This window comes from Mustela nivalis, assembly GCF_964662115.1.
Source record: "Mustela nivalis genome assembly, chromosome: X".
NCBI lineage: Eukaryota > Metazoa > Chordata > Mammalia > Carnivora > Mustelidae > Mustela > Mustela nivalis.
In genome coordinates this window covers 60616957-60641182 of record NC_139040.1, presented here as the reverse complement: position 1 = coordinate 60641182, position 24226 = coordinate 60616957, and the positions used below count along the sequence as shown (strand labels likewise).

At 36.1% G+C, this 24226-nt stretch overlaps 1 protein-coding gene across 1 annotated transcript in view; it reads right to left on the bottom strand.

The window, feature by feature from the left end:
* Positions 1 to 7338: 7338 nt before the first annotated feature.
* The window catches only part of BRWD3 (bromodomain and WD repeat domain containing 3), a 215542-nt gene continuing 198654 nt past the window's right edge, over positions 7339 to 24226 (bottom strand). Inside the window, exon 41 of the mRNA XM_082715993.1 lies at positions 7339 to 13012. Coding sequence (XP_082572119.1) covers positions 12258 to 13012 — 755 coding nt within the window. The 3' untranslated portion in view covers positions 7339 to 12257. The remainder of the gene's footprint in view (positions 13013 to 24226) is intronic.

Sequence of the window (24226 nt, the reverse complement as noted above, 5' to 3'; positions counted from 1 at the left end):
GTCTCCAAAGGCAAAGGAAACAAAAGCGAAAATGAACTTTTGGGACTTCATCAAGATCAAAAGCATCTGCACAGCAAAGGAAACAGTCAAGAAAACAAAGAGGCAATCCACGGAATGGGAGAAGATATTTGCAAATGACAGTACAGACAAAAGGTTGATATCCAGGATCTATAAAGAACTTCTCAAACTCAACACATACAAAACAGATAATCATGTCAAAAAATGGGCAGAAGACATGAACGGACACTTCTCCAATGAAGACAGACAAATGGCTATCAGACACATGAAAAAATGTTCATCATCACTAGCCATCATGGAGATTCAAATCCAAACCACATTGAGATACCACCTCACACCAGTTAGAATGGCCAAAATTAGCAAGACAGGAAACATGTGTTGGAGAGGATGTGGAGAAAGGGGAACCCTCTTACACTGTTGGTGGGAATGCAAGTTGGTTCAGCCTCTTTGGAGAACAGTGTGGAGATTCCTTCAGAAATTAAAAATAGAGTTTCCCTATGGCCCTGCAATTGCACTACTGGGTATTTACCCCCCAAAGATTCACATGTAGTGAAAAGAAGAACCGTCTGTACCCCAATGTTTATTGCAGCAATGGCCACGGTCGCCAAACTGTGGAAAGAACCAAGATGCCCTTCAACAGACGAATGGATAAGGAAGATGTGGTCCATATACACTATGGAGTATTATGCCTCCATCAGAAAGGATGAATACTCAACTTTTTTGTCAACATGGACAGGACTGGAAGAGATTATGCTGAGTGAAATAAGTCAATCAGAGAGTCAATTATCATATGGTTTCACTTATTTGTGGAGCATAACAAATAACATGGAGGACATGGGGAGATGGAGAGGAGAAGGGAGCTGAGGGAAATTGGAAGGGGAGATGACCCATGAGAGACTATGGACTCTGAAAAACAATCTGAGGGTTTTGAAGGGGCAGGAGTGGGAGGTTGTGAGAGCCAGGTGGTGGCTATTATGGAGGGCAGGTATTGCATGGAGCCCTTTTTTGGTACATAAACAATGAATTCTGTTACGCTGAAAATAAATTAATTTAAAAAAATAAAATTAAAAAAAAAGAAATTTGGGAAAACCATTGTGCCAATGGACATCAAAAGAAAGCTGAGGTAGTCATTTATATTAGATAAATTAGATTTTAAACCAAAGATTGTAATAAGAAGTAAGATGAGGAAGGACACTATATCATAATTAAAGGGTCTATCTAAAAGATTTAGGAATTGAAAATATTTATGCCCCCAACTTGGGAGCAACCAATTATATAAACCAAGTAATAACAAAATTAAAGAAATACATGAATAATACAAATATAGTAGGGGACTTTAACACCCCACTGAATGCAATGGACAGATAATCTAAGCAGATCAACAAGGGAACAAGGGCTTTAATGACACACTGGACCAAATGGACTTCACAGATATATTCAGAGTATTCCATCCTAAAGTAACAGAATGCAAATTCTTTTCTAGTGCACATGGAACATTCTCCAGAATAGATCATATGCTGGGCAAAATAGGTCTCAACTGGTAGCAAAAGATTAAGACCATTCCCTGCATATTTTCAGATGACAATGCCTTGAAACTGGAACTCAATCAAAAGAGGAAATTTGGACAGAACTCCAATATATGGGGACTAAAGAGCATCCTACTAAAGAATCAATGGGTTGACTAGGAAATTAAATAATTAAAAAAAATTCAGGGAAGCAAATGAAAATAAAAACACAACTGTTCAAAACCTTTGGATGCAGCAAAGGTAGTCCGAAGATGGAAGAATATAGCAGTACAAACCTTTCTCAAGAAACAAGAAAGGTCTCAAATACACCCTAATATTACACCTAAAAGAGCTGAAGAACAGCAAACAAAGCCTAAACCAAGCAGAAGATAATTAATAAATATTAGAGAAAAAAATCAATGAAATAGACACCTAAGGAATAGTAGAAGAGATTAATGAAACTAGTAGCTGGTTCTTTGAAAAAATTAATAAGATTGATAAACCCCTATCCAGACCGAGAGAGAGACTGAATGTGGGAGATGATAATAAAATCTTGAATGAAAGAGGAGAGACCACAACCAACACCAAGGAAATACAATTATAAGAACATATTATGCCCAGCTATATGCCAACAAATTATGCAATTTGGAAGAACTAGATGCATTCCAAGAGCTGTATAAACGATCAAAACTCAAACATGAAGAAACATAAAATGTAAAAAGATCCATAACCAGCAAAGAAATTGAAGCAGTAATAAAGAATCTCCCAACAGAGTCCAGGCCAGATGGCTTCACAGGGGAATTCTACCAAACACTTAAAGAAGAGCTAATACCTATTCTGCTGAAGCTGTTTCAAAAAATAGAAATGGAAGGAAAACTTTCTAACTCTGAGGCCAGCATTACCTTGATCCCAAAACCAAAGTCCCCACTAAAATGCAGAATTACAAACCAACATCCCTGATGAATATGGATGCAAAAATTCTCACTGAGATACTACCCAATAGGATCCAACAGTACATTAAGGGGATTATTCACCATGACTATGTGGAACTTGTTTCTGGGATGCAAGGGTGGTTCAACATCCACAAATTGATCATTACAATACATCAGTGATACATCACATTAATAAAATAAAGGACAAGAACCGTATGATTCTCATTAGATACACAAAAAGCAATTGACAAAGTATAGCATGCTTTCTTGAGTAAAACTCTTCACAGTGTAGGGATAGAGTGAACATACCTCAATATCATAAAAGCTATCCATGGAAAGCACATAGTGAATATCACTGAGAGCTTTTCTTCTAAGGTAAGGAACATAGCAGGAATGTCTACTATTACCATTGCTGTTCAACATAGTACTAGAAGCCCTTGACTAAGCAATCAGACAATAAAAAAGAAATAAGAGGCATCCAAATTGAGAAAGAAAAAGTCAAACTCTCATTATTTACAGATGACATGATATGGTATGCAGAAACCCCAAAAGACTACATCCCCAAACTGGTAGAACTCATATAGGAATTCAGCAATGTGGCAGGATATAAAATCAATGCACAGAAATTGGTTCTATTTCCATACACTACCAATGAGACAGAAGAAAGACAAATTAAGGAGTTAATCCCATTTACAATTGCACCAAAAACCATGAACACACCTAGGAATAAACCTAACCCAAGAGGCAGAGGACCTGTTCTCTTGAAACTGTAGAACACTCATGAAAGAAACTGAAGAAGACACAAAGAAATGGAAAAATTTTCCATGCTCATGGTTTGGAAAATAAATATTGTGAAAATATCTATCTTACCTAAAGCAGTCTACACATTCAATGAAATCCATATTAAAATACCATCAACATTTTTCATAGAGCTGGAATAATCCTAAAATTTGTATGTAACCAGGGAAGACCCTGAACAGCCAAAGGAATGTTGAAAATGAAAACCAATGCTGGTGGCATCACAATTCCAGACTTCAAGTTATATTACAAAGCTGTAATCATCAAGGCAGTATGGTACTGGCATAAAAACAGACACAAAAATCGATGGAACAGAACAGAGAACCCAGAACTGGACTCTCAACTTCATGGTCAACTAAACTTTGACAAAACAGGAAAGAATATCCATCGGAAAAAAGACAGTCTCTTCAACAATTGGTGTTGGGAAAACTGGACAGCCACATGTAGAAGAATGAAACTGGACCATTTCCTTACATCATAGACAAAAATAGACTCAAAATGGTTGAACTACCTAAATGTGAGACAAGAATCCAGCCAAATTCTACAGGAGAACACAGGCAAGAACCTCTTTGATCTTAGCCACAGCAACTTCTGGATAAACACATCTCCAAAGACAAGGGAAACAAAAGCAAAACTGAAATATTGGGACATCTTCAAGACAAAAGCTTTTGCACATCGATGAAACAGTTGACAAAACCAAAAGACAACCTACAAAATGGCAGAAGATATTTGCAAATCTCTCATCACATAAAGGGCTAGTATCCATAACCTATAAAGAACATATCGAACTCAATGCTCAATGAACAAATAATCCAATCAAGAAACCAAGATGCCCTTCAATGGACAAATGGATAAGGAAGATGTGGTCCATATACACTATGGAGTATTATGCCTCCATCAGAAAGGATGAATACCCAACTTTTGTAGCAACATGGACGGGACTGGAAGAGATTATGCTGAGTAAAGTAGGTCAAGCAGAGAGAGTCAATTATCATATGGTTTCACCTATTTGTGGAGCATAACAAATAGCATGGAGGATATGGGGAGTTAGGAGAGGGGAGTTGGGGGAAATTGGAAGGGGAGGTGAACCATGAGAGACTACAGACTCTGAAAAACAATCTGAGGGGTTTGAAGTGGCAGGGGGGTGGGAGTTTGGGGGAGCCAGGTGGTGGCTATTATGGAGGGCAGGTATTGCATGGAGCATTGGGTGTGGTGCAAAAATAATGAATACTGTTATGCTGAAAATAAATAAAAAATAAATTAAAAAAAAAAGAAATAGGAGACATGAACAGAGATTTCTCCAATGAAGAAATACAAATGGCTAACAGACACATACCTCAACATCACTAGCCATCAGGGAAATTAAAACCACAATGAGATACCACCTCACAAGGGTCAGAATGGCTAAAATTAACAAATAAGGAAATGACAGATATTAGCCAGGATGTAGAGAAAGGGGAACCCTCTTCCACTGTTGGTGCAAATGGGAGCTGGTATAGCCACTCTGGAATACAGGGTAGAGGATCCTCAAAAAAGTATAAAACAGAGCTGCCCTAGGACCCAGGAATTGCACTACTAGGTATTTACCCCAAAGATACAAATGTAGTGATCCAAAGAGGTACCTGAACTCCAATGTTTATAGCAGCAATGTCCACAATGGGCAAACTATGGAAAAAGCCCAGATATCCATCAGCAGGATAAAGGATAAAGGATAAAGGATAAAGAAGCAGTGGTATGCATATTCAATGGAATATTCCTCACCTGTCAAAAGAATGAAATCTTGCCATTTGCAATGACGTGGATGGAACTAGAGGGTATTATGCTAAGTGATATAAATCAGAGAAAGACAATTTCATGATTTCACTCATATGTGTAATTTAAGAAACAAAACAGAGGATTATAGGGGAAGACAGGGAAAAATAAAAAAGATGAAACCAGAGAGGGAGACAAATCACAAGAGACTCTCAATCATAGAAAACAAACAGGGTTACTGAAGGGGAGGTGGGTGAGGGATGGGTAACTGGGTGATGGACATTAAGGAGGGTACATCATGTCATAAGCACTGGGTATTATATAAGAGTGATGAATCACTGAACTCTATTTCTGAAACTAATAGTAGAGTATATATTAATTAATTGAACTTAAATTAAAAAATAGTGAAAAAAAGGAAGGGTGCCTGGGTGGCTTAGTTGGTTAAGCATCTGCCTTTGGCTCAGGTTATGATCACAGGGTCCTGGGATTGAGCCCCACATTGGGTTCCCTGCTCAGCCAGGAGCCTGCTTCTCCCTCTCTCCCTCTGCCTGTTGCTCCCCCTACCTGTGCTCTCTCTGTAAAACAAACAAACAAACAAACAAACAAAAAAACCAAAAAAAAAGTTAAAAAGATGGTTTTACTGCCTTAAAATTACTTGACTACACAAAATTCTGAAATATAAATTAACATGTTGCTATATAAATTCTACTTAGGGTTGTATCACAATAAAAATAAACTGCAAAAAAACCCTAAAAATAAATTCCACCAAGTAATATTAGTAACCTAAATCAACCAATCTGAAATGTTTTGATTTCTTCATATATTTACTACAAAATGTATTCTCTATAAATAATCATAAAGATGCTGAGCAGGAAAGCTGGCAATTCAAAGTTTATGCATTAATGAAAAGATACTAGCTTTTGAATTTTTTTTAATTCTCCAATATCAAATTAAACCTTAATTTGTTAATAATTAATAACTTAGATAAAATTATTAGGTATTTATAATCTCTAGATGAAAGATAATATGTTATTAAAGTAATTGCCACAGCTGGCAAATGAAAACATTCTAAAGTTGCAGAGAAAGGAAAGAAAAAGAAAAAAAAATCCTCAAAACTTTGGGAAAACATTGGTACCATAAAAAGTTTATTTTATTTAATGATATATTTGGTTTTCGGCAGTATGTAGCATAAAGTATCTTTTAAATAGTAATATAAAAGACCCAAGATTGCAAATGTAAGTGTATGGGCTTAAATATCCTAAGAAAACCAACTCACAGGCTCAATATATATCGACTTCAATTATTTTGTTTATTTTTGGCAAGTAGCTTTAAATCGTCAAGGACATATAACAGAGAAAGAGGGTAGAGAGTACTTTGTTCTTGACCTTGTCAACTAGGAAAAAATGGCTCTTCTTATGAATATTGCTATAATAGCTTGTTATAAAAATTCTTTATTTTAAGAAACCTAGCAGGTAAAGTCAGAAAACATCAAAGCCCACTAATAATTTTTAACATATACTTTTGTATCTTTAATAGTGCCACTTTTAACCAATCAAGCAACTAAACACAACAATCAATGTATCTTTGCCTCACTCTGCAAATGTGAAAATTCCTTTCATAGCCACAGAACACATTTAAGAAGTCAAGAATGATATTTTTTTCTAAATACCTTACTTCATGATTCTGAATATGTAAAACAGACAATATATGTATAAAACATGCAGCCCAGTCTTTGGCTAGCTTACTTACCTTGAACCAAGTGAAGTTCTTGCCACTGGGAAGAAAACTGTCAATGCATAAATTGAAAAAATGTTCCTGTTAGGGCTTTCAATTTCTGGATCAAAAATTACCTTTCAGTTTACTTCTCTCCTTCCTTCCTGTACATTTATAATGTAATTAAGCCTCTGTGGGCAACACTACTATGAATAAAGATGCTATGGATTCACTGTTCAGTTGTTAAAACTTATAACCCATAAAGACATTAGAAATCTATTAATTTCAAAACAAAATGTTGACTAAAGCTTTGCAGGCTGTTATTTAATGCACCAAGCAGCCCACGTTTAAAATGTCAAAACATTACTTAAAAGTGACCCAAAGAATATCTGCAACGACTAAGGAAAAAAAAAAAAAAAGCCTTAACTTTCTATGATAAGCACCCTACTTTTTCAAATAACAAATAGTAATATTATATTGCAAAGAAACAAAAAGGAAAGAACCAAGAGTTAAATGTTAAAATCTCTGAAGCTGAATAATGGAAACTCCTTCTTTCTTTCTTATTGTTAATTTATCTTCAGTACCTGAGTTAAAGCATAAAGCAGGAAGAGTGCAAGTGATTCCAAACAACTTGGAATTTTATTGTAAACATCCCATAAAGAATGGCAACAAATTAATCCAGTTTTTGTCTTTGAAGATAATTGCTTATAATGACTGGTAACTGCCAAACAAAACATCTTTTATAAACCAAGCCAGTTAGTTTACCTTTCTTTACTGAATTTTAGTTTAATGGACATTTTGTCCATATATAATGTCACATCAACTATTCACTCAATGACTTTCCATCTTAAAATTTTATGGATACTAAGAACAAACATAAGGTACAGTTTTGTTAATACTTTTTAAGGGATTACAAAAGACAAAGATGGTAAGTTACAGGACAAAGAAATAAATTACTGATTGCCATCACCACAGTATTGTTTAAAGAATTAACATTTCTAGTACTGCCTAATGTGTATCTGGTGACATATGTAAAAACACATTTCCCAACTGGGTTTCTAAATATTTTTGTATGTTATTTTAAAAGTCAATTACCAATGGTGATTACATGTATCAATAGTTTTATTTTTTAGAAAATACTTATCATGCTTTTATATGTCAAAGTCTCATATTATAAATTTAATATAGGTATAAGAATAACAAATGGGCATACATATAAATAAACACACCTTAACTCTAAACTGCAGGGCCTTTCTACTGTACTTCTCCCAAGAGTGAATCATAAATTGCCAGTCTTGTTGAAGTGTGTTAAATTAGGTGCAGTCTTTATTGCAGTAAGAGAAGTGAGGATAAAAATAAGCAGGAATGATTGAAAAGAAAATAATCAAGGCTATATAAGAAATAAATTCTAGAAACTTGAGGGTAATTCATATTTCACAAAATATAGCACCATGAAAAAGAATAACTTTATATTAGAATTTAAACAAAACTTGGTAAACTTTGTAATTAAAACGCAGTATAGAAACTTTACTAAGAGATAAAAATTTTTAAAAAGCATGAAAATATTTTCACACTAATTTTTAAAATAAGCCTTAAAAGTTATCATACTCTATTTTCAATAAAACTTTCATAAAGCCTCATGGTACCATAAAAATATTGGGGATAGGGTTAACATTTAAAACAGTGAATTTCAAATGTCAAAAGTTCTATTCCGTCCCCCAGAACTGAACTATATTCATTTTGGAACTCAGTATGTTAGTAATTGTTTAAAAGTTTGGATATCGAAGTAAACTGAAAATTATACAGGATGTAAGCTTCCTTCTTGTGGATGTGAAAATTCCAACTTTAAAGATAAGTACCAGTTGGTAAATGTGCATAAAATAATTCCTAAGATATATAAGCAAGTAATAAAGGTGTTTATCACTACCACAAACATACAAATTTTGAAAAATGCTCAAAAAGCTTTTTCAAAAACTAAGAAGTGACATTCACATTTTTCTTTTCAATCACTCTGTTATTGTCTGATGACAACTTATAGGATTCCAACAAAACAATAAAATAGCAAATCACTCAAATTTCCTTCAAAGTATTACAAGGCCAAATTAGATATCTGAGCACACAGTTGTGCATTATGAGATTTATGAATTTTACTCAATTTCTTAGCCTCTGGGTGAAACAAAGTGCTATAAGAAGAATTCTAGCACAAGCCTGATCTCTGGGAAGGGAAACATTAAAAGAAACAAGTGTAAGAATAAAAAAAAAGATAGAGGGACACATGTATCTAATAAAAACCTAGTTTATCTAGAAGGCATAAAGAAATGGATGATGAAGCAGTATATATTCAGGCTAAGTGCTTTAAACAGAGGCAAAGACTGGTAGACTGTGAATACAGCTGTCTTCCATATAAAATATTGTTTTTTTAATGTCCAAGACAAAGTGTGTCAAGTTGGGGAAAAGATCTACACGCACACGCACATGCACGCACACACACACACATTTAGTCATTAAGCTGACAGGCTAGTGAATGTTTTGGAAAGCATCCTATTGCTGGAAGAGTTACACACAGCAATACAAAAGACACAATTCTGTTTTCATAAACAGAAACACATGCTAAGACCTTAAAGTTGGGAATTAAAAGATTATTAGCATTCATGAGAAATATTATAGTTCAGTGACTATTAATATCCAGCATAGGATTAGGTTTATACATATGTATGTTCTCATGGACCTAAATATAAGTTAATTTCTTAGCAATTCATTTAAGATTAAGACTTTTCTTCAAAATTTTCACCTCATTTCCTACTTGCTTTGCTATGCCTGAACCTGAAATTGTTTAAAGGTACTCTAAAAAATTAAAGTGTACAATATTCAATGTGATCCAAATTACAACACATTCACAGGAGGCGGCATTACAAACAAGCAAAGTATAAATTGGGGGAAGTGTTCAGATATAAAAGTAAAAATACTATCTTCCAAACTTTTATTTTCACACGTATTAAAATAATTTGCATGCAAACAGAAAATAATCTGTTTGTTTTGTAATAAATGGTAAATATGATCATCTAACATACCCTGGTGACTTTTAAATCCTAATAACTGAAATCAACATTATAGCAAAATGCTGTTCACTAGTATTTTCACAGTATTTCACTACATATAAAATGTGCTTAAAAATGTCTTCGGCCTTATTCTAATTATCTAAACCTAGAAAATCTTGACATATGGGAAATAAATGTGGCATTTTTATTTTTCAAAATAAATTATAAATAAAGCTTGAGATAGCTAAAATCACACAAACAGCGATTCTTCTACATTTGAAGGGGTCAGCTCTTCGTAGAAGAATGTCAACTTAAAAATTTCACACTAAAATGATACACGTAATACACATTTGAGAATATCCATGAATTTAAGTAGCTATGTTACTTTGATTAGCGTAAGTCAAAGTGTTATTGATTCTAGGAAAACACAGGCACAAATTTAGTCCAAATGCCCATGAGACGAATAATTAAAATAGTGTATTTTAGCAAAAATCAAATGCAGAGGTTCAAATGTGAATGTTTTTGAATTTATAGTATGGTTAAAAGTGTCAGCTGAGTTTAACCAGCAGTAGTTTTGGTTTAGTGAAAAACAACAACAGTAACAACAACAACAACACTACAACAACAAAAAAATCAGCTTGATCTACCTTCAGTAACAGAAGTTAGTGCCATTAACAATTCACAACAATACTTTCTTAAAGCCTGAACATCATTTCTACTGCAAGTGAAAATTGCTTAAAGTTGTTAGTACAGGAACAACCCCCCACCTGACCCAAACAAAAGAGCAAAGTTATGTGTGTACTCCTTCCTTTGCACTTAAGGATTTTCAGATGCATAAAACGACTGGAAACATGAAACAAACACATTAGGTTAAGAAATATCCTGGGATTACTAGGCATACATTAAGAAGTTTCTTTTATCTCCAAAGTCTGATCTAAGTGCAACAAATCTGCTGTTATAATAACAGAGATTAATATTATCCCACTCACCAAAACAAATTAGTGAATTTGAAATTTCTCAAATTTGAGGACTAAAATTCATCTTGGAACTCAAGCTCATTTACAGAATCATGTGCACTCTACTGCTGTAAACAAGATTGTAAGGGTTTTAAAGATTTTTTTAATATATAAAATAATGACTTGAATATCAGTGTGCATTGTAATGAGGTTCTTTTCTAAAAGATTATAATAGAAGAACCCTTTGGAATGGTATGAGCAAAACTTATTAAAATTGTCTCAAAATATTTGCTAGCCAAAACATTCCAATTCAAACTAGCTGCTTTGTTACATTTTAAAATTCAAATGAAAACCAATCACTCATAGCTGTTAAGTAGCAAGTGGTAGCAGAGATACATAAGCAGTAGACCAAGTCTACTTACACAAGTATGTACTAAGAAAAGCCTAAGGTACAGCATACTACACTTAGGAAAGTTTGTTAATTACAACTATTAATTTGAGAGCCAATACAATTATTAACAACCTCTCAGCTTATAACATATGAGTATTCATTCCTCCCAAGATTGTTCTATTTTTTTTTAGTCGGTAATGAAAAACAGCATCTATTTTCCTTAACATTTCCAGTAGTTGTAGTTAATAGAGGTAGCTGAGCTACTATTCAAAGAAGTTATTCTTTGTGGATGAGGATTTTTTTCAAATGTTTAAGTTGTTCTTTAAACTACACAAGTTCTGTTAATGCAATAAAATATAATAGGAAAAAGAAAATGGATGCAAGTAACTTTTGCATTTGGCACCTTGTCTAGATTGATACCTCAAATACTCTTTTTTAATAAAGTTAATGCAAACATCAGGACACATCACAAAGATTTGCTACATATTTACAAGGCACCAACCCTTTCTCACCTTTAACATGAATTAAGCAAATCAATGAAAAGCATATCAAGTTCCCCCCACCCCCAAAAAACTGTAGTATAAATATATACTTCAGTTCAGTACAATTCATGAAAGTTTGGCCTGGGAAGAGTAAAATAATCCAGATCGTTCTTACAATATAGAAACTGTAAACATTTAATAGCTGCCTATAGGATTGGTGTACTGTGCAAAAGTTATTATTACTGGGTACAAGAATCAAAATGGCAAAAACAAACTATATAAAACTCTGTAAGAAGGTGCTATACTTCTGTGATACAAAAGCAAAAGAGGGATATTCAATTGAGATAAAAATGTCATGCTACTCCTAAGAAGCTGAATGCTCCTTTAATGTAGTAAATCTGTAGTGTGTTTGTGATGTGTTGTGTGTGTGTGTGTGTGTGTCTATATGTGGGCAGAATTTTTTAAAATTTAAGGCCTAATGAGTAAGGCTTGTTTGAACAAATGAAGTGTGGAGATCAAAAGTCTTGAAACAAATGTATACTGGCATAATGGAAAAGCACCAATGTGAAAGGAAGCAGAAGTCCCCACACAACTTGCTTTGTAGATTTCCTAGTAAATTCCCTGCAGTAGAAGGCCATTGAATTTTTTAAATTACTCTAAATTTATTAACTGTTAATAATTCCATCCCATGAGATGGCTAACCCTGGCTTTTTCTGTCATTTTACGCACTCTGCCTGATCTGGATGTACCAAGATTCAGAGGATCTTCAGTGGACACAAAATTGTCATTATCAGAATCATCATTATATAAAACAGTCCTCCTGCCTTGGTTTCTTGTTTTAATTCGAGGCAGTCTACTGAAACGTCCTGAAAACATTGTATCAAATTCATCATCTGCAATACGTGCACGTTTGGCTCTGGTGGATCCTCTAGAAGCACCTCTTCCTCCTCTCCCTCTCCCTCTCCCTCTAGTGGCACCTGCACCTCTTCCTCGACCTCCTCGTCCCCTGCCTCCTCTTCCTCGGCCTCCTCTACTCCATCTACCCCATCTTCCCCATCTGCCCCTTCCTCCTGTGCCTCTTGTCTTCCAGTTTCTTTTTCCATTGGCATATTGCTTTCTTAGTTTTCTTTTAGGCCTGGTTTGTATGAATTTGCTATAGTCATGGTCTCCATCTATGTAATCTTGATCTGTTCTGGAAGTTGATTCAGAATCAGAATCAGAACCACAGGTACTTTCAGAACTTAAACTGGATCCTAACTCTCCACTCTCTGAGGAGGACAAATGTGATTTCTCCTTTGTTTCTTTTTTCTCTTTCTCTTCTCTTCCCATGTTTTCATCTTCTTCTGATGCACTAAGTAGTTTTCTTTTGATTCCTGTCCGAGGCTCTCTGCCATCACCATTTGTAAGGGGTCCATCAAGGGAGTGATCTAAATGAAGATGAATAATTTTTTGAAGTTAAGCTTTGACATTGAAGATAGTTATTTAAATTCAAAAGTAAAATAAAAATTCTATCAAATGGGGCGCCTGGGTGGTTCAGTGGGTTAAAGCCTCTGCCTTCAGCTCAGGTCATGATCCCAGGGTACTGGGATTGAGCCCCGCATGGGGCTCTCTGCTCAGCAGGGAGCCTGCTTCCCTCTCTCTCTGCCTGCCTCTCTGCCTACTTGTGATCTTTGTCTGCCAAATAAATAAATAAAATTAAAAAAAATACTTAGCACCCAAAGATAGATGGGGTAAAGTAATGGAGAATATTGGAATACAGATTTAAATCTGTTAAAAATGGAAGATACTAATGTTCTGAGTTTTGTCTGATTGTGTTTTGGGGGGTGCAGGGAGGAGAGTATGGGGGGATAATAGGAGGAAGCTGGGCAGAAATTTCAATGGCTTGAACTCTATATGAAGAATTATGTAAGAACATGTATCAGAATAATTTCATTTGTTCAATGAATATTTACTGTTACCTACTATATTGCTGGAAGTTTTAAATGTGGCAATAATGAGACAAAGTCCTTGCTCTTTGAATTTATATTTTAGTGGGGAAAGCATGATAGACAATGAAATAAATTAAAAAAATACGATTTCAAGTAATGACATGATATAAAGAAAAAAAAAGAATATTAAAAAATCTCATGTGTATACATGGTGGATATTTTAGATAAGAAAGACTTTCATGTAGAGGTAGTATCTGAGAAAAGAACTGAATGAAATAAGATCTGGGAAAAGAACATTCCACTGGAGGAAACAGAAACCCACTGTAACTGGAATGGAAATAAAAACAGAGTGGAAGGAGATAACTGCCAGGGATGAAGGGTTTTAGAACAAGAAAATGACAGGATATGATTTGTATTTTTTAAAAAGCACTATGGTTCTTGTACATAGAACAAATTATGGAAGGGATTAGAAGCAGAGACCAGTTTGGGAGACCATTGGAACTGTCTAGATAAGACATGATGAGGGATGTACCAAGAGAGGTGATGAGGAGTGATTATATTTGGAGTGATTCCTTCTAGAGGAGCCATCAGAACCAACCTTTTATTTTTAAAGTATGAGCTAATAGGAATTGCTGATGGATTGGATATCAAGTGGTAAGCACAGAATGAAGGTCAACTCCAGGGTTTTATGGCCTGAGAAAATGGTTGAATGGTAAAGATATTTTGCTTAGTTGGAGAATACTGAAAGAGGAATAGGTTTAAGCAGTCTGGTAGAAAAAAAAAATCAAGATTCCAGTTTTAAATACTAGAGTTCCAAGTAAAGACAATTAATAAAAAAAAAAAAAAAAGAAAAAAAAAAGCAGGTATACATACCTGTCTAGTGATCAGGGCAGACTCATTTAGAGGTAGAGATATAATTTTGGAAAATTTCAGTATGAGATAACATTTAGAGTCAAGAGAACTGAGGGTACTTATTAAGAGAACAAAGAAAGAAAGAGAATGTGACCCATGACAGACTTGGGATATTCCAGCATCTAAAGATGAAGAACAACTGGCAAAGATAATTGAGAAGAACAGCTAGTGAGGTAGGACAAAAAAATAGGAGTGGACTGAAAAGCTTGGTAGGAGCAAAGATTAGGATTGTATGTGAAGCAACAAGTAACAAGTAACAAGATTAGTTTAACAGTCTAGAGATGTTATAGACTAGATTGTGTTCTTCTCTCAAAAAAATATACATATTGGTTTTGAAGAAGATGGCAGTGGAGTAGGAGAACCCTAGGCTCATCTTGTATCACAAACACAACAAAACCAATCAAATCATCCTAAATACAGCAGAAATTAATATGGAGACTGACAGAACAAACTCCACAACTGAAGGGAGAGAAGAGGCCTTATTAAATTTGGTAGGAAGTATGCAGATGTGACTTAGGAGAGAAAAGGATAATGGGCACTGCAGAGGGGAGGGAGGGAGCTGCAGTCACAGAGAAGGGTGAGAAAGAGAGCAGAACACACAGGGGAATGCACAAGAATATTTACCCAAAGCCACTGGCTTGGAACATGAGAGGGGCCGATTTTCATGAGTTCTTAAAACCAGTGAGGCTTAAAGCTCACAATTTTAAAGGTTAGTAGGCTTGGCTGGGACAAAGCCCTGAGGGCACTGCTGTGCTCTTGGAGGGAGAAGGCAGGCAAACAACCTGGGAACAGAACATGGAAAAAGCAATCTGAAGGATACCTGGGACATACAGGAGGGAGATTATTCAATCTCCTTGGAGGGCTTTCCTGAGAGGCAGCTATCATATAGAGATGCCACTCCAGAAACAAAGGAGTGGGCCAGAGCCATTTCCCTCCAGTAACCCTCAGCATAAACACAGAGCTACCAGTGGCAAACAGTGTAGCCCTGACAACAGCTAATTAACTTGCTTATACCAAGTCTCAAACCCCTGCAGTGGGATTGCCCATCTTAGTCAAGTTTGCCTCAGTCCCAGCATGTGCGCCCATCCCCCAGAATATCAGCACAAGCCCCTACCACACCACGTCTCTAAAGCCTGTTGCAGTTTAAAAGGTCATCAAGATTATTTGGGATAGAGCCTGGAGGACATTGTACTTCTGGAGAGAAGGTAGGCAACCCCCCCCCCAAAAAAAACCTGAAGGTGTACAGTTTGAAAACAGAAAATTAGAAAATGCTTGGGGCACACAGGTGGGAGATTATTTGCTCTTCTCACAGTTCTTCCCTGAGAGGTAGCATTCATGGAGACTGCTCTCAGGGAACGAGAGCTGACTGGTACCATTTTTCTCCCCTGCTCCTCAGCATAAACAGAGCCAGCTGCAGGAAGCACCACAGCACATATACCGGCTGCCTAACATGGTTGCACTAAGTCCCACACCCCAGCTTTCTGATGAGACTGCCCTTCTCAGTCAAGCTTGCCCCAGTACCAGCATGGTGGGCTCCTCCCTCAGAAGATCAGCAGAAACCCCTGCCCAAACTATGTATCCCTACAAGAGTTTTACAGGGCTTCAGTTGGAGTAGAAATAGTATCAGGTCTCATTTGATAAGCAGACCAGAGCACAGTAGTTAAAGCTCACCACATTTTGGCCAAGGAACAAATACTGTACACTGCAAGCAAGGAGAGCCTCTGCAGGCAACTTAGGAGTGATCCTGTCCTTTAGCCTGAAGGACAGAGCAATCAAAACACAACAGCAGAGCATACAAAGAACACAGCAAAGAGAAATCTCAGAAGTGACAGGTACTAGAAACTAAATGACTGTTTCTTCATAAAGCCATTAATTTCAGGAGCAGGAAACATACTGGTTTTCCTAACACAGAGAAGAAGGCAGAAACCTAGACAAAATGCCAAGATGGAGGACTTCGTCCCAAATGAAACAACAAGAAAAGATCACAGCCAGGGATCTAATTAAAGCAGATGTAAGTAATATGCCTGGTCCAGAATTTAAAGTAGCAATCATATGGATACTCACTGGGCTTCAGAAAAGAATGGGAGACATCAAGAAGATACTTATCTCAGAGATAAAAGAGTTAAAAAAACAGTCAGAAATGAACAAGGCTATAAATGGGATTGGAACTTAATGCAATGACAACCAGGCTGGAAGAAGCTGAACAATATACAGAGAGAATTATGTAATATGAGAATAAACTTAGGGGACTTAGTGATTCTATCCAATGTATAATCATTCTTATTATATGAGTCTCAGAAGAAGAAGAGATAAAAGGAGGCAGAAAATTTATTTCAAGAAGTAATAGCAGAAAGCTTCCCTAATCTGGGAAAGAAAATAGACATCCAGGCCAGGAGAAAAGAGAACTCCCATCAAAAAAAATCAGGCCAATACCAACTCATATTGTAATTAAACTGGCAAAATCTAGTGATAGAGAAAAAAATCTTAATAGCAGCAATACTAAAGAAATCCTTAACTTACAAGGGAAGACCCATAAGGCTGGATGGATATTTCTCAATAGGAACCTGGCAAGCCAATAGGAAGTGACATGATATATTCAATTTGCTGAATGGGAAAAATCTGTAGCAATGAACACTATCCAGTAAGGCTGTTACTCAGAACAGAGGAGACATAGAGATTCCCAGATAACCAAAACTAAAAGAATATGTGACCATGAAACCAGCCCTGCAAGAAATATTAATGGGGAATCTTGGCATGGAAAGGAAGGGCCAAAAGTGACAAAAACTAGAAAGGAACAGAGAAAATCTCCAGATACATTGACAAAACAAGTAATAAAATGGTACTAAATACATGTATATCAATGATTACTCTGAATGTAAAAGGACTAAACACTCCAAAAGACACAGGCTGTCAGGAGGCAAAAAAAAAAAAAAAAAAAAAAAAAAAAACCCACAAAAACAAACATTAAAAAAAAAAAAGAACAAAACCAAAAAACCAAACAGACAAGAGTCATCTATATGCTGTCTATAAGAGAATGATCTTAGACATAAAAACACCTGCAGATCTAAAGTGAGTGGATGGTGAAACATTAATGACACAAATCCATGTCAATAATTAGCTGGAGTAGCAATATTTATAACAGATAAACTAGATTTTAAAACAAAGACTGTAAGAAATGAAGAAGGCTATATATCAAAATAAAGCAGACAATACAAGAAGATGACAATTGCAAATATTTATACACCTAATATGTGATCACCAAAGTATATATAACAATGAATAACAAACATAAGGAGATTAATAAGAACACAATAATAGGAGGGGGCGTAAATACTCCATTTATATCAATGGACAGATAATATAAATAGAAAATCAACAAGGAAACAATGGCTTTGAGTGCCACACTGATTCAGATAGAGTTAACAAATATATTCAGAACACTCCATCCTAAAAGCAGAATATGCAATCTTTTCAAGTGTACATGGGACATTCTCCAGAATAGATCACATCCTACATCACAAATCAGGCCTCAACAAATAATGATAATACTGAGATCACACTATGCATCTTTTCTGAATACAGTGCTATGAAACTTGTCAAGCACACAAAAAAATTGGAATAACCACAAATACATGAAGTTTAAACAACATGCTACTAAACAATTAATGGTTCAACTAGGATATTAAACAAAATGTATAAAAACAAATGAACATGAAAACACAAAACTACAATACAAAACATTTGAGATATAGCAGAAGCAGTCCTAAGAGGGAAGTATATAGCAGTATATGCCTACCTCAAAGCAAGAAAAATCTCAAAGAAACAACTTAATCTTACATCTAAAGGAGTGAGAAAAACAACAAATGAAGCTTAAAGCCAGATAAAGAAAGAAAATAATAAAGTTTAGAGCAGAAATAAATCATATAGAACAAAGAAAACAGTGTAACTGATCAGTGAGCCAGGAGCTGGATCTCTGATAAAATCAAGAAAACTGAGAAACCTCGAAGGCAGGCTTAATCAAAGAGAAAAGGAAGGACCCAAATACGTAAATTCACAAATGAGAGAGGAGAAATAACAACCAACGCCACAAAAATACAAAAATTGTTAAGAGAATATAATGAAAAACTATAATTCAAAAATTGGACAACCTGAAAGAAATGGATAAATTTCTAGAAACATATAAACTACCAAAACTGAAACAATAAGAAATAGAAAACCTCAACAGAACAATAACCTGCAAAGAAACTGAATCAGTAATCAAAAATCTCTACAAATAAAAGCCAGGACCAGATGGTTTCATAGATGAATTCCATAACACATTTACAGAAAAGTTAATACCTATCCTCAATCTATTCCAAAAATAAGAAAGGAAAGAAAACTCAAATTCATTTGATGATACCAGCATTACCAAGATTCCATAACCAGAGGAAGACTCTACTAAAAAATAGAACTGTAGGCCAATATTGATGAATATGGATGCAAAAATTCTCAATAAAATAGTAGCAAACTATTTTATACAATAATACATTAAATACATACAACAATAGATTAAATACAGTAGATTAAAAGAATGATTCACCACAATAATGGGATTTATTCTTGGGTTGCAAGAGTGGTTTAATATTTGCAAAAAAATCAGCATTACACTTTATTAATCACAACATTAATAAAGGAAAGAATAAGAACCATATGATCATCACAATATATTCAGAAATAGTATTTAACAAAATACAATATCATGATAAAAATGCTCAATGAAATAGGTTCAGAGGGAACATACATCAACATAATAAAGGTGATATATGAAAAACCCAGAGCTACTATCATTCTCATTGGGGGAAAAGCTGAGAGCTTTACCTCTAAGGTCAGGAACAAGACAGGGATGTCCACTCTCACTATGGTTATTTAACATAGTACTGGAAATCCTAGCCCTAGCAATCAGACAACAAAAAGTAATAAAAGGCATATGGATAAGCAAGGAAGAAGTAAAACTTTCACTATTTGCAGATGACATGGCATCATACATATTAAACCCAAAAGACTCCAGCAAAAAACTGCTAGAACTGATGAACAAATTTAGCAAAACTTCAGGACAAAAAAAATCAATGTACAGAAATCTGTTGCATTTCTCTAAACCAATAATGAAGCAGCAGAAAGAAAAATTAAGAAAACGATCCCTTATGTAACTGCACCAAAACTATGATACTTAGGTATAAACATAACCAAAGAGTTGAAAGACCTGTCATCTAAAAACTATACATCACTGATGAAAGAAATTAAAGATAACACAAGGAAATGGAAAGACACTCCATACTCAGGGAACAGAACAACAAATACTGTTAAAATATCTTTATTACCCAAAGCAATCTACATATTTAATGTAATCCCTATCAAAATATCAATAGCATTTTTCACAGAGCTAGAATTAATAACACTAAAATTTCTATGGACCTCAAAAGACCCCAGATAGGCAAAGCAATCTTGAAAAACAAAAGCAAAGTTGGAGGCATCAGAGTTCTGGAATTCAAGTTACATCACAAAGCTGTAATGATGAAAACAGTATGATACTGGCACAAAAACAGACACATAGATCAATGGAACAGAATAGAGAACCAGGAAATGAACCCACAATTATATGGCCAATTAATCTTCAACAAGGGGGGGGAAAGAATATACAGAAAATCTCTTCAAAAATGGTGCTGGTAAAACTGGACAGAGACATGAAAAATAATGAATCTGACTCACTTTCTTACACCAAACACAAAAGTAAATTCAAAATGGATGAAAGACCTAAATGAAAGACAGGGAACCATTAACATCCTACAGGAGAACACAGGCAGTAGCCTCTTTGACATCGGCAATAGCAATTTCTTTCTAGATATATCTCCTGAGGCAAGGGAGATAAAAGCAAAAATAAACTACTGGGACTTCATCAAAATTAAAAGCTTCTGGGGGTGCCTGCGTGGCTCAGAGACTGACTAAGTAGAAAGGCACCTATAAAGTAACTGGATGGGGATGCCTGGGTGGCTCAGTCAGTTAAACACCTGCCTTCATCTCAGGTCATGATCCCAGGGTCATGATCCCAGGGTTCTGGGATTGAGCCCCACACTGGGCTCCCTCCTGCTTCTCCCTCTCTGTTGCTCCCCCTGCTTGTACTCTCTCTCTCTCTCAAATGAATAAATAAATATCATTAACAAATAAAAATGAAAAAGTTCTGCACAGCAAAGGAAACAATCAATAAAACTAAAAGGCAAACTACAGAATGGGATAATATATTTGCAAATGACATATCTGATAAAGGTTTAGTATCCAAAATACATAAAGAAGTTATAAAACTCAACACCCAAAAAACAAATAATCCAATTTAAAACTGGACAGAAAAAAATAAATAAAACTGGACAGGAGACATGAATAGATATTTTCCAAAGCAGATATACAGATGGCCAATGGACACATGAAAAGATGTTCAACATCACTCATTATCAGGAAAATATAAATCAAAACTATAATAAGATATTACCGCACATCTGTCAGAATGGCTTAAAGCCAACCAGAGAGGAAACAACACATGTTTGTGAGGATGTGAAGAAAGGGGAATCTTCTTACACCGCTGGGTAGGAATGGTAACTGAGGCACCCACTATGGGAGATAGTATGGAAGTTCCTCAAAAAGTTAAAAAACACAACTACCCTATGATCCAGCAATTGCACTACTAGGTATTTACTCAGAGAATACCAAAATACTAATTCAAATACATGCCCTCCCATGTTTATACCAATATTATCTACAATAGCCAAATTATGGAAAGAGCCCAGATGTCCATTGACAAATGAATGAATAAAGATGTGGTTTACACAAACAATAGAATATTACTCATGCGATGGCATAAATTGAGCTAAAGAGTATTTTGCTAAGTGAAATAAGTCAAAGAAAGATAAATACCATATAATTTCACTCATATGTGGACTCGAAGAAAGCAAACAAATGAGCACAGGGAAAAATAAAAAAAGAGCAAGAGAAGCAACCTAAGAAAAATAATTTTTTTAAAGATTTTATTTATTTATTTGACAGACAGAGATCACAAGTAGGCAGAGAGGCAGGCAGAGAGAGAGAGGGGAGGAAGCAGGCTCCCTGTGGAGCAGAGAGCCCAATGCGGGGCTCAATCCCACGACCCTGGGATCATGACCTGAGCCGAAGGCAGAGGCTTTAACCCACTAAGCCACCCAGGTGCCCCAAGAAAAAGAATTTTAACTGTTCAGAACAAACTAATGGTTATCAGAGAGGAGAGGTTGGTGGGTGGTAGGTTAAATAAGTCATGGGGATTAAGGAGTGCACTTGTGTTGAGAACCAACTATTGTATGGAAGCATTGAACTGCTGTATTGTATACTTGAAACTAATATAAAACATTGTATGTTAACTAACTAGACTTTAAATAAAAACTTTGAAAAGTTATATATGCTAAAGTCCTATGCCCCAATGTGTCTGTATTTGGATTATATTCTATAAGGAAGTCATTAAAATTAAATGAAGTCTTAAGTGTAGGTGTTAAAGTCCTAGAATTGTTGTCCTTAAAAGACAAGGAAGAGAGCAGAGCTCACTCTCTCTTCCTGTCTGTGGATATACAATGAAAAAGTCATGTGATGACACATCAAGAAGGCAGCCATCAGCAAGCTAGGAACAGAGTCCTGACCAGATACTCAGCTGGCACCTTGATCTTAGACTTTGAGCCTCCAGAACTGTGAGGAAATAAATGTTTGTTGTACGTATATGAAAAAGTGCAAATCAAAACTTCAATGAGGTATCACCTCTCACCTAACAGAACTATTAAATTCAGTAACACAAGAAACAACAGGTGTTGGCAAGGATATAGAGTAAGAGGAACACTCTTACACTGTTTTTAGGAATGCAAACTGGTGCAGCCACTCTGAAAAATAGCAGGGAAGTTCCTCAAAAAGTTAAAAATAGAACTACCCTATGATCCAGCCATTGCACTACCAGGTATTTATCCAAAGAATACCAAAATATGAATTCAAAGGGATATATGCACTCTTACATTTATTGCAGCACTATTTACAACAGCCAAATTATGAAAAGAGCCCAATTGTCCATTGATACATGAATGGATAAAGAAGGTGCTGTGTGTGTGTCTGTGTCTGTGTGTGTGTGTGTGTGTGCGCACATGCGTGTAATGGAATATTCATCAGCCATAAAAAGTGAAATCTTGCATCTACCATGACATAGATAGAGCTAGAGGGTATAATGATATACAAAACAAGTCAGTCAAACATAGAGACCATATAATTTCACTCACATGTGGGATGTAAGAAACAGAATAAATGAGCAAAGGAAAAAAGAGATTAAAAAAAAAACAGGGGACATTTTTAACTATGGAGAACAAACTGATGGTTACCAGAGGGTGAAGGATGGGTGAGATAGGTGAAGGGGATTAAAGAGCACACTTATCATGATGAGCACTGAGTAATGTATAGAATTCTTGAATCACTATATTATATACCAAAAACTAATATAACATTGTATGTTAACTATACTGGAATTAAAACAGAAAACTTCATATAAAAGAGAGAAAAAAAAGACAAGAGGAGAGATGAGTTTGGGAAGATGATGGAGTAGGAGGACCCTGAGCTCACCCTGTCCCATGTTTTCAGTAGATTATCATCCATGTCCAAGTCAATAAATGGGAGAGTGATCCAAAGATGGGAAGAACAAACTCCACAACTAAATACAGAGAAGAAGCTGCATCCGAAAGGTGAGGAATATCATAAATGTGGGGTAAGCTGCTAGAGGAGAGAGCTATGTGAGTAGAGATGGCAGAGAAATGGGCCCTCACACCAAGGAGCTCACATAGGGAAGACTGCTCCCCCTAATGTTTGGCTTTGAAAACCACAGGGGCTGAATTCTTGTGTTTGTTTAACCACTGGGGCTTGGGAGCCTGGAGCTTTAACACTGGACAACTTTGGAGGGTGAGTGATACCTGGCTAGCTGCCCTTAAAGAGATAGCAGCCTGCGCCAGAAGGCAACATAAAAATGGCAGTTTACATAACCGTGGGGTCAAAAAGGAGACCTGTTCATACCGATTTTGGAGCATGTTGGGGGACTTCTCCAAAGACAAGAGAGCTGGCAGGTGCTGTTTTCCTCCCCTGCTCTCTAGCATAAACAATGGGCCATGTGCGTGAGGTGGAGCTGCACAGATACTTGCTACCTAACCCACTAGCAGTGCACCAAGCTCACAAGTTCTCCTGAGGATTTGCCCACTCCAAGGCTGCTGGCCTGGACCCTTGACTAATGGTAAATTTTGTTAATGTTGTGGGGACCTACACAGCCACCAGGTGCACAGCTGCCAAAGCACACCATGTCCAGCTGCCAAGCTCTGCCCTGTTGCCTGGCCATCCTGAGACACAGACATTGTGACACACCTAGCCACCTTGATGCATGGACCCAGCTGCTGTAGCACCTCAGGATTTTCACTTAAAACTAAAAATTAGTAGCCCAGCACAAATTCTGCTAACAATCCTGCCATGCCCCTACTTCCCTGGTGGGCTATCCCCCAGAGCTGGCTTGCCTGGTCCCACTAATACCACAGAGAGCAGGCACAGTCCAGAAAAAGCAGAGAGTCAGTTCAGATGACTGCATTGAAAGGGAAAGTGACTCGGACACAACAGCAAGGCATAAACAACACACAAAGGATACTCTCATGAAGGGACAGGTTCTGGTGAACAGGAGACTCTGCACTGAAGGTGCCCTTCTTCATAAAGTCACTACTTTTAAGAGCAAAAGACACA